General features: G+C 37.3%; 1 protein-coding gene across 9 annotated transcripts; it reads right to left on the bottom strand.

Moving 5' to 3' along the window:
* Positions 1 to 473: 473 nt before the first annotated feature.
* On the bottom strand, positions 474 to 5,435 carry LOC148024423 (autophagy-related protein 11-like). Of its 9 annotated transcripts, XM_087694069.1 has the most exons (4): positions 2,760 to 5,435; positions 2,239 to 2,373; positions 1,441 to 1,499; positions 474 to 843 (listed from the first exon to the last, which is right to left on the bottom strand). In XM_087694069.1, exons 1-4 carry the CDS (start codon positions 2,871 to 2,873, stop codon positions 840 to 842), a joined length of 312 nt encoding a protein of 103 aa, XP_087550195.1. In that variant the 5' UTR covers positions 2,874 to 5,435; the 3' UTR covers positions 474 to 839. The 9 variants fall into 9 exon arrangements, 3 of the variants coding, with proteins under 3 accessions (XP_087550195.1, XP_087550194.1, XP_087550193.1); XR_015693309.1 differs by having other exon boundaries at positions 2,239 to 5,435; XM_087694068.1 differs by having other exon boundaries at positions 474 to 1,499.
* Positions 5,436 to 12,432: the final 6,997 nt, after the last annotated feature.

The raw sequence follows: 12,432 nt of genomic DNA, 5'->3' as shown, positions 1-12,432 counted from the left end.
ATGCTTACAATCAGCAAGGATATCAAAAGGCTCAAACATATACATAGCGAAAAAAGCTCAAAAGCAACAAGAGAAGATCTACCATTTTTAGCAAACTTCCTTCCATTTTATCCTAAAAGCATTGCAATCTCCCATAGCTCCACAACATAGATCTAGTCTATTGGTTGTATGCTTCAAACCCTATAGTCCTATCCACAACAAGACAAATAATGAAATGATATTTAAATTATTTGCTCATGGAACCATATTGTATCATATTTACTAATGGGGATAATTGAAATGCCCATCCAAATCAATGCATACTCTTGTGGGAATATGCAATGCTATCTAGACTCTTAAACGATAAGATTTACCAAACACATATGATAGTGTTGAGTTTGCCCGCATGATAGGAATCCAATAGATTGAAGTATTATACCAAGTCAAATTGATTTAGCTTACCACTACATGCAAATAGGATATCAAAACCCTCAACTTACATTCTTAATTTTCAATGTTTTAGCAAGTTGTTTAGATAGGAGGATGAAACATACAAATCCATCAAGCTCAAACTTCAACCAATCTAACCTTTTATTGGGCTTGCTACAACCAAAGTAGCAAGAGGTGCATCTAATGTAAGAGCACCAAAGTAGCAAAAGCTATACCTTCTATGGATTTCCTTCATAAGGATACATACCTTGTGGTGGCAGTCCAAGGTTTGATATTCTTTCCCTCCTTCAAGCACCTTGTTTGCATTGCCCGTGTCTAGAAGAGCTGCTATCATGACCACTCTGACTCCATAGGCAAAAAGGTGCTAGATAGAACAATCCTCGTAGTGAGGTTTCAAGTGCACATAGGCTTCATCTAAAAGATTAGACAAAGATTCACAAGAAATAAGCATTGATTTTCTCAAATGCTAGCTAAACATTGATACTCTTATTAGAAATGATGATGTCAATGAAAAATGTCCTACAAGCAAGCCATATCCCACAAGAAGTTAGATTGGTCTTAGCTATTGAATATCCAAGGTGAACTAAAGTACCAATCCATAGATGGTCTCAAGAGAACTCAGGAAGTCACTCCTTCAAATCCAATATGCCCAATGATTCTTTTTAATTCATTAAGCCTCAAGATTCAATACAAAAGGGATCATTTTCTAGTTTTCTTCTACAAATTCTGTGCATCATGGTATTCAGTGTGATCTCTGCTGAATACATCTCCTACTTCTTCCACATGTCACAGTGACCTTTCAGCCCTTAGCTTACCCATTGCTGCTAGTGATGTTTCCACTGATGAATATACTCCCAAACATGTCTATCCACATTCTTTTTGAATAGGGCCTATGATAAGGGGTGCTTCAAAGAAGAAAGGCATGCACTGTGTTGTGAATTGCTATCCTAGACAAAGTTTTGATAGTGATTGTGCACCAACATTAAGATTTTTGTTGGTGAAAATTGGTACCTGAGCAATGTAGCGATCAATAATTTCAAATGATATGTTGTTGCTTCCTCAGCCATAACCTGTTTGAAGAGTCAAAATTAGCACTATGTAAAGTTGCAGCTTGCGATCCTTCACATGATGGTTGCAAATTTTGGAGTTAGTATACTGATAGCATTATAAAGAAACTAAATTCGTCGTTTATAGACTCATACATATAAAGCTTTTAGTTGGTTACACCTTAACACCACCTAATACTACAGAATCACAGAAAAACCTATCAATAGGGTTTTACAAAATCATAAGGCAACCCCTCCTAGCTTGTCGTGCCCATCCTTACTTATCCTCGGCCGGTCGGCCTGACCCACCCCTCTCCTTTCTAGTGTATAACTTTCTATACATGATACATATACCATCTCCCTGCCCTGTTATTCCTCACGGCTTTCCTTCATAGCTTCTAAAGGAAATTCTTGTATTCTTCTTCCTCATCTAAAAGATCGCCACAAAACTGGCCCAACAACAACTGGTTGATATTGCAGGAGCTTTGACCATATCAGGCTGCATAGTGGAGGACACTCTTCTTGTACTTGTCAATGACCGAAATCTGTGCATCCTTCTAACTCTCATGCTTGTGTGTGCTTGCACACATGCATGTGTACTTATTTCCCTTTTGGGGTTTTCCCTGTACAAACTCTCATAAAAAATCCTGAGAGGATCCCTCTAAAAGAAGAGCCAAGAAATGTATGTTGTATATTAGTAATCATAATAGCTTTGACAAATTATGAAGACCGAAACAAAAGAGAGAGAGAGAATATATGCCACCTCATTTGGAGCATCATGCTTCTGCCCTGGTAAACTATACACCTTTCTCTTTTTTTTTTCTTGTTCCTCCTTGGAGCCTTTACTCTTCTTTGAAACATCCTTTGATGATGATGCTTTGCTTATTGAAATTGAAACCTGTACATGTAGCAAATATCAATACACATAGTGAACGTTAGATGAGAAAACCTCACACCATCCTAGTCCTTGAAACATTAGCACAAATTTTGAACATTAAGAGTGAGAAAACCTGAACACTAACGTGCTCCCGGCTAGTGTTGTCCCTTTTTAGAGATAAGTAATTCATACTGTGACTAACTAGGTGGTGTGCTCCTATTTAAGGGGCACCTGAAAGTGTGATCAAATTATGTTTAGCCATACTATCAAAAGCCTACCTAGATACGTTTAATGCATGTGCTGAAAAAAGACGAATGCCTATAGAGCTTCAGTCAAAATCATGAGCAGATCCATAAACGTTACAACAGTATGAAAGTGAACAAGTCAAATTAGGAAGTAAGCAAAACCTTGTACAATTTACTGTTGTATATGGGATTCATCCCTATTGGAATTGATGTTATCCCATTGGCAATGTCATTGATTGTATTTATCTTCCTTTCACCATATGGCAGATTAGTCATGAGAACACCAAATTGTTAAAATTTGTCTAGCTATGATAGAAATTCAGTAAAATACAAGTTTCTGATCATACCTCGCCGATGCCAGATTAATCCCCAATTATGATGACGATTTTCCCATGCACATTCTCCTCGAGGACCTCATGGAAGAAGCATAGCAGCACGCTGTGGAAGATGAGCGGGAGCCACAAGACAAAGACCCTGGAGAGGCCGCCAATGTCAGGAATGAAAAGGTTGAGCAAGCCCCACATTAAACCCTACTGCGCTGCTCAAAGCTGGGAGCTTGTGTCGATTCACAATCTGTGTCTCCCCACCATCGCGCATATAAACATCAGGCCTCTTCATTTGGGTATTGCACGCAAGTTCTTTGAAGTAGTCAAAGCTGCTTTGGCTGTGATTGGCTATCTGGGCAACATTACAATTCGTTAGTCAATAAGCTCCTCTAGTTCTACATGTAGGCTCCCATTCTGTTTCCATATTACTTTAGGTATTTTTCTTTCATGAAAATCTGCAAACCAAGGCTGATGGGGCTGTACAATTATCGCATCAACCTTCACATGTGCTTGCACTAAAAAACCATCTTGATGTCTTGTGGAGGTCCACAGTTTTCACATCACTAGTATGTGCACAAAGAACACTCAAGTGGTACACTTTCAGGTTAACCACCATAAAAATTAACAGCTTAGCATGTAAGAGTGTGTAAATGAAGGGCATGACTGATTTGTAGATTTCCCTTATGATACAGAGACACTGGTTTCATATTGATATACATCAAAGAAGATCCAATACCAACAAACAAACGCTTGTACCTGAGTGACTGCGTAATACTGCTCTCCTCTTCAATAATGCAGGCACAATTACCAATCATTTGCTCTAGACTATGGGAATCCAGAGAAGTTACAGTCTCAAACATTGCTTTCACATCTTGCTGTAGCTCTTGATACATCGCTTTTAACTACAACTCTTTGCCCTGAAACTGTTTGTGAGAGGTAGCACAGCCTTCTGCGCATTTCCTTAATCGGCTTACATCCAAACAATCAGCCAATGTATTTCGACAATTTAAGACGAGAGATGTATGTAATATGCAACCCATCAAGCGCTCTAAGTCTCTATCAAAGTTCACCAAAATTTTAGCATGCTGTCTGTATTGCTTTGTGAACAGTTTCATGAACTCCATATAATTTTGATCAAAAAGCTTGTAGAATTCCATGCTTGCCTTTGCTGTGCCCAATGCCAACCACTGCACTTGGAGTTCTCTGTGCAACTGCTTACCTGCTTCATACTTGTCCTGGCTTGCAGTAAATATTGCATGTGCTTTCTGAAGATGGTATCTAAACTGTCTCTCATACAAAGGCAGTGCCTTAACTGCAGGATCAGATGCATCATCTAAAGGGTGACCACAGAGAGATGCTGAAGGCGGGGAGGGTACAACCAGCTCCTTCACCTGAACCTGTTCAGGTGGTGGTGGAGGTGCATCTGCCATCAGCCTGACCTTGTTGCAAAGAAATATATGACTGCCATGGGTAGATAGCTCATAGAAAGCAAGTGTACACTGGGGTTCCAAGCATACATCATCACAAATCAAAAGCTGATCCTGGCATGGGATGCAAGCTAGTGATACCAACCATGTTTGAACAAGCTCAACCGTGGTTGCTGCTGGACAAGCCAGCTCAAATGAGTGGCCATTTTCGGCTATAAACACCGTGAATTTGACTGATTCCTCCATTCGCAAAACAAGGCTGTACTACAAACCCATTGAATACAGATAGCTAAACCTGTAAAGTATCCAAGGCTGTAGAGGACTGTGCTGTACTCAGAAGCTAGTTCGGTGGCAACTTCAAAAGTTTTTCTAACAATACACTTGACTGGAACAGGAGGCACGTCTTTGTTATGTTGCCCTGTGTTCTAAGAGGTTGAGTAATCTTTCTCTTATGCCAGAGCTTGAAAATGGTGAGTACAATCTTTATCTAATTACATAGCTTGAAAATGATTGAGAATGCACTTGTAATGGATAAAGAGAACTATTAACGATCCCAGCAAAATGACACAACCGGCCATCTTACCTGTAATTATCAGCCAATTCCCCCCATCCTCATGGATGTGTGATTGTGCCTCTACAATATATTGATCTGAAGGTGTTTCATTTGCCTATCGATCAAGATAAGACTCGCAGGCAAAGCTTCATCCATCAACAAACCGTTAAACCTTCTTACTCGGGGGTAATTAAACCTGCAAAACGTGAGAAAGGCCCTTTCTTTCTCGCTTTTAGGCGGAAGAGAGATACTCTGCTTGAATGACAGGCAAAACTTAGACTGTGCGAGAGGATCTACGAGAAGAAACTTCTTCTTCTTCGTCGCCGACGTCTTCTTAGACCGCGGGTGACGATCTAGACCTAGAAATGATCAGGCAATTGCCTCAATGTGTACGGAGCATGCTCGCAAGGGGGGGCTTCTAAGGTGTGGCAGTCTGCTTCTGCTTAGTGTTCGTCTTCTGTCTTCTTCTTCTTCTTCATTCCTTCCTGTCTTCTGGTGGAGTGCGTGAGGCAAAAGGAAAGCCAAAGCACAATATTACACTAAGGACTATTCACAATATTTTGCAACTAAATGATGAAATCTCCTCTTAATCTCATGCACACCCTAGCAGGAAAGGAGTGGTCATTGAATCCACCAAAACTTGCATGTCCCTTTAGGTTCATGCATTGGCTCTACTTGACTAAGTGAGAATCACATTTACAACATGAATTCCCCTCCATCTGAGCAACTATCATGCCAATCATGGCTACATGGGAATCTTTTATATGTTCTTGCTTAAGCCTAAATACACTTGCTTAATCTACTTTTCTATTCAATCTATATGTTTTTGCTTAATCCTAAATACACTTGCTTAATCCACATACGTAAAAAAACATAGATTGTCTCTTAATCCACTTGCTTGAGCCTAAATACACTTGCTCATAGAGAGACTAATCCATTTTAAGCCTCGTTCTTAATTTTGCATGGGTTGAAATTGCTATGTTAATTGAAATATTGAACCTATAGAGCTATCTTAAACTCATAGAGCTATTCATAGTAGCATCTACCTAAATTCATGCTTCAAATTTTATGTCATGGATTTCTTAATTCCTAATCTTGGGTGTTTGCTTCATCCCTATTGATCTAAAATTTATAAAGGGTAAGTAGGCAATTTAGTGAGTCGCTAATTAGTAAAGAAAATCCCTATCCTACTCATTGAGTCATCTATTTTCATGTATCTCATGGAAAGTTAAAAGCCTTTGATTCATTCTATGCATATCATCATCATTTGATTAGCCCAGAATTGAGCTATCATATTGATACTGAGACAAAGAAAAAGATTGATTAGCACTCGTATAAATTTAAGGTTAGGATAAAGTTCCAACCTATCTATCTATTTTGTAGCTGAAGACTACTAGGTATTCACTTTTGTCGGTTTAATTATTTTCTAACAATTGTGAATGCTTCAGTTGATATGTAGAGCAGGCAGCAGTGGCGTTAGGAAGCACAGGAAAATGGCGTGTATTTAGATTATCTAGAAGAGTGATTATTTTTTATGGGCGTGAGTCTTATCACTAATGGTGTGGCAACAATATTTATTTAGGCGCACTTATTTATTAAAGTGCTTAACAAACATTTATTTTTTCGTATATGCATAGACGCACGGTTTAAATATTTCATTATTAGACATTGTATTTGAGCACAGGCCAACTTTTTGAACGCCCAAACTCTTTATTCTTTATTTGGGCAATAGCAAACACAAAAGCCAAAGCATGCTAATTGTAAATTGGGCTAGTTTTGAGCTTGAAGATTAATAAATTTATAAATACATGCCTTGTGAAGTGCTCACACAAGGCATGGGGGGAGATTACACCAATTTGTCTTTTTGCCTCATGTCGTGCAAATCTTTCTTCTTGCTTTATGAGATTTTGTAGAGTTCTTTGTTCTTGGGGACCTTCCGGCATTCACTATATTGCACTCATACAGCATCCGATTTACGCACCACTCATATTAGAGCAAAGCTAAGATCAAGGGCTTCCAATCGCTTACCATCTTGTGCGAAGGTGAAGCTCCTGCAATGAATGGGCTCTACATGCAATCTCACGAGGAATCATTAATACCAGCATGTTCCTGGTGGTGAAGAACCCCTTGATGTGCTATCAGATCGGAAAGGACCACTTCCGGGAAACGAAGGACCCCTTCTCAAGCTCCTTTACCAAGTTTTTTATTCTCAGAGAAGCAGAAAATAAATTTTCAATTAGTTGGAGTTTAATAAGCTTAAAAAGCTTAAGAGAAAAAGCTTAAGCTTCCAATTTCAACGTCGATGATGGAAGGATGTACTAAACGATGCTAAATCTAACGATGACGTCCTCTCGTCTTGCGTGTTGCCAAAAGACTTATCAAAAGCTTTTTCTTTAAAAGCTTAAAGTTAAGCTTTACTAAAGCTTAAAGATTTCAATCAAACAATGAAGAGCCAAGAAGAGGAATGTTTAGAGTCGCCTGAAGAGTGGGAGAAAAGGGACATCAATGCTTTTACTACCTTGCTAATGAGCCTTACTTCAAAGATAACCATTTTTCATAAGCCTTATATTAAAGTTAAACCCCCATTGTCCAATCTTTCAAATATCTTGTGAGATTTGGGAAGAATTACAATAACTTCATGAATGGAGTTCATCTTTTGCCATTACTCTTCAAACTCAACTTTACAACCTCCTGTACACAAGTGATGGAATGGCCCAAACCTCATTAGCCTTAGTGCCTTGGTAAATGTGATCTATGTATTTAAGATCGATTATAATTTCCAAAAGTTTGTGCTTTAAAAATTCATAAATGCAAGTGCAAGGGAAGGTATAGGGGATACCAACCACTAATGCCAGTGAAGCAAGGAAAGAAGAATAAGACCCACTATTGGGTTCATGGCAAGAAGGAATCTCGTTAAAGATTGTTCTTAGAAGAAAACCCAACATGTAGGAGATTCAGTTATAGCTACTAAGACAATCCCTTTGATCCAAGGTGAGGTGGCCCAATGTGGCCACCCCCACCTAAGAGCTTCTTCTCAAACCTCATGGTGACAAGGTCCTGGTTTATCTTATCAATGGGAGGATTACATGAAGTGGTATTTCAAGAGGAGGAACTAGTGCCTTCCTAGGAAATATTAGACCATTCACCTTGAGGACCATGGTACTTATTGGGTGTACTTTTGTTTCACTTTCTTCAATGAATCCATTGCTACATTTTGGGAGCTAATTTGTGAGTCTAGTCCTCAATGTGATTAGTAGCTTGGGATTGGCTTTTGCTTCTACTTTGAGTGCTCTTTCAAATATTATGTATGATTGATGAGAATAGGATGGCCTTCATGGACTTTGAGCAATTGGACTACCCTAGACATTGGTAAGCAACCATATGTGGGGAGTTGTTTCTTCATCCCATGCTTTGATTTGAGGAGTCTTTTTTGTGCTATCCCTCATGCACATCTAGTCTATGCATAGGACTAGGACAACCATGAATCTAGCATTTTGTTGAAGTCTTTTAATCATTTCTGTTTACTCATAACATTTATTGAGCATCAAGAACTTATGGATGTGAGTGATCAATGCAAAAGTCTAATTTTTGCAACATGGAATGCCACACATTTTAGTATATTTAACATTTTTCTTTGGAGGCTAGTTGTGTTGAAGTTTCGCATAGACATAAACTTAGTAAGTGATACATCTTGTATAACATTGTACATTGTGGCAAAGGAGAAATCGAATTGGTTTCTATTGTATATAGGTGTCGAGCTAGGTCAAATGATGGTAAATGTTAAATCATTGATCAATAGAATTTACGAATAAAAATTTTGCAAAAGATTGTAGGTGTTAGTTAGCTATGTAGGTTGAAAGACCAAGATGCGAAAATGAAGCTTTTCTTGTGCACTTAGGCTGAGCTGAGGTTTGGCAAACCTAAAGGGATTAGAGGTGGCTCTGATACCAGTTGAAATATGAAAGTGAGGTCAAGAGAGTGTGCACAAGAGGGAGAGAGAGAGAGAGAGAGAGAGCTCGAGTACAAGAAGAAGATCTTACTTAATGAGTTGTTCACAAGTACAACTGGTACACTCTCCTCTACATTGAGAGTGACCTCTAGGCTGTTTAAATAGCCTCTAGATGGCTAGGGTTAGGGTTTCCCCTTGCCCTCTAGTTCATTCACACCCAGCTACCCTTGCCCACCCTTGCATACATAGGGTTCATATGCCTATGTCTCAATATTTAGTTCCACAACTCCTTGGATATTTTATATAAAGATAGACATCATAGATATTGTCTATCATAGACATAACAGGTTGTTATGTCCCTGGCCACCAAACATGAGTTACTTGAGGTAATGCCCTTGGCCACAAACACAAGTGATTGAGGAAAAAAGATTACTAGAAGCTAGCAAGGAGAAATTTTCTCTACTCTATTCTAAAGCTACCATAATTAGGATGGTGATAGAGGCTCTACCTCTCAATTTAAAGAAAACTATAATTATTTATTGGTATATCAAATCCAAATATCTTAAATTCTAAAAATCTTATCTAAAATTCTAAAAATATGGTAGGTTTTGAGACTCCACAGGGGTTGAAAAATACAAGATGAAATTGATTTTGAGCTTTTATAAGAGCATATGGAAATTTGATTGCTGGGTGAAGAATTATGATAAATTCAGTTAGACATCTCGATGGATAATCATTATAACTTGAATATACAAGTGGCCTATGCATCATTAAAAACATTTGTACTTTTGTACTTATAGCATTTAAAACAAAGATTTTTCCCTTACTTCGAGAAAATAGATCGATGTCATGCTCACTTTGATATTCTCACTGAAGGTTACACTATGAATGAGGCTTCTTCTTTCATGTCTAGGAAATTTATTGCATGAAATACGACTAAGAAAAACTATTGCTTCAATTGTAGGATGCCTAGAAGATGAATTTGTATTGTGTGTGTGATAGTTTATTGAGAGAGGCTAAATATTCTATTTTGGCTAGTCAAAAACGACAAGACTATGTTGTGTTTTGTTGGATTATGAGAAAGGCAAAGTAACTTTCTTGGGAAACATTGGTTCCCACCACACCAATATTCCCCCCACCCTAAGATGGAGCTTCTTGTTTTAATGTATTTCTTTTTCTAATACTTAATAAATCTTTATAAAACCAATACCTTTGTAAACCTTTGGTTTTTTTTTTTGAATTGCAAACAAATGTAATGGTGGTTTAATCTCAAACATTAAATATGCCCAAAACTAAACTAAAGGGATCCAAAGCTATCCAATAGTAAACTCTTGGCCATTTGTGATGCACCAATACACGGTTGCCATTAGTTTAATATATTTTAAAAATATTTTATTCAATAAGTATCTTGGTTTATATTCATCTCATGACATTAACATTTTATAAGAAAAATATTTACCTTTTAAGTTTTTTTTTCTTTCAAATTTCCTTATCTATGGTAATTTGTTGATTATAAAATAAAAGTGATTGTTCTATTTAGTCATTTTATCATATTTTCTAGATCATGTATGTAATTATATATGCTTACACATCACTCGGACATTTAGAAGAAAGAGGAATATCTAGGGATTTGACAAAACTTTAGTGTGAACTCACACTTCCGATGTTAAATGACTATTGTGTCACTATCTTAATATGTTGTTGGATGAGATGCATTTAAAAAAACAAAAAACAAACTATGGTGTAGAGGCATAGGAGTCTCATATGTTGACTAAAAGGAAAACGTCATGGAAAGCACACAAATCCACATAGCTCTTGAAAGAAGACTCCCAGACGAGAATAGAACCAGCACATCAAGATACCCATTAATGAGTGTTAAAGAATAGCATTTGTGTCTCTATCTTTATAAAGCCACCCACCTTTATTGCCAACCCAATGTGTTCACCATCAGAGCCTGAATTTGAATATGCTAGAGAACTTAGTGTATCTTGGTTTTCCCAAAGGTATGGCATATCTACTATTAGCATTCTCTCAGCATTCTTCACTAGAAAAAAAGGGTTAGGACATTTTATACCTCAATTTTCCACATACTTATGAGGGCTTATGGCATTCATTTAAGGAAAAGGTGGTTATAATCCAAATAGTTTGTTATATGCTATCAATAGATATGCATGCCCCTTGTTTGTAAGGGCCCCAAATTGATTATTGTTTGTGATAATGTTGATGTATGCGTTCGAGCCATTTTAATCCAAATAGTTTGTATGATGTCAATAGATGGGGACATTTTAAGCTTTAGAGCCATTGAATTGAATTGGAATTTGTGCAATGTCTATGGGAATTGAAATTAATCTAAATGCTTATGAAGAAGGCATGAAGTATATCTTATCTTACATGTACATTTTGGACATATACGTGCATATCCATTATGAGCATATATCCATAATGTCTTTTTTAAAATTGTTCTACATGGATTATGGTTAGGCCTATCCATTGTGATGTGTGTTACTTAATTACATAAGCATGACTATGTTAGATGTTGTGTACAAATTTGTTCTCATTTGCCATGTACAATTATTTTGCTAGTTATAGCTTGATTTGTTAATCTACTAAACATGGCTATATTAGATGTTATATAGAAAATCTTCTCACTTTACCATATAGATATGGATTTCACTAGTTATAGCTTCACTTTTATCTAATAAAACTAAAAACATAGTTTCAACTAAAAATTTCCTAGGTACTATCTAGAAAAATTTGTGTATCTACTAGATATGTGTGTATTTGCTATCTAGTTTTGTGTCCAAAGTTCATTGTGCTTGCTAAGCATCTAATTGTCGAGTCTAGCAAAGATCTTTTTCATTGCAAGAAGTTTTGGGATAATGGACACCTAGGGTTTGTGGAAAAAGTGTGTTGATATTATTGACTTTGTCTAGATTCAAAAAGCTTGTTATGTGTACTTAAAATTGTGTATATACGTATGCAAGCATGCATGTATACCCATGATGAGAAAGCAAAGGAGAATGTATGTACATATTTGTTGCATATGGTGTGTACTTTCCCATGGTGTGCATGTTCTTATGCTTCTTCATATGTGTCCATGGGTGCACAAACATATTCCCAATGTCCATGGATTATGATGTACACCAAGGCTTTGTGGGAAAAAAGTTCCAGTCTCTCATAGGCCTAGGTGGAATAATAGGATCTCCAAAGTGTGGAAAGCATCTTCACACTATGCTCTCCAAAGACATTAATGATGAGCAAGAGGAATGTTGGTGCCAAAATAGAGATATTAGCCACATATATTCTCCTCCTCTTCTTCTTCCTCTTCTTTCTATTCTGGAGCTCTCTCATTGTTGCACGGGATTTGCGTGAAGGTTCGTGGAAGTCGCTCACTGTAGGGATGCTTAGCAAAATGGGAGCAAAAAGATTAAGAAGAGTACTCAATTCAAGATAAATATATGGAGTGAAGGAATGGTTAGGATTCTCATTCGAATGATTTCATGTGTTGGCATGATAAGGAGAAGTGGGAATACAAAGATTTCAATCTTCTTGATTTGTTCTCATACATAGATTTCTTGAT

Source organism: Lygodium microphyllum, chromosome 15 (genome assembly GCF_053477565.2).
Source record: "Lygodium microphyllum isolate KBCC chromosome 15, Lygodium_microphyllum_v1.1.10, whole genome shotgun sequence".
NCBI classification, from domain to species: Eukaryota; Viridiplantae; Streptophyta; class Polypodiopsida; order Schizaeales; family Lygodiaceae; genus Lygodium; species Lygodium microphyllum.
This window is presented reverse-complemented; position numbering and strand designations above follow the sequence as displayed.

Excerpts from the sequence above, each read along its gene's own strand:
- LOC148024423 (XM_087694067.1), bottom strand. The coding sequence starts at position 4,596 with ATGGAGGAATCAGTCAAATTCACGGTGTTTATAGCCGAAAATGGCCAC.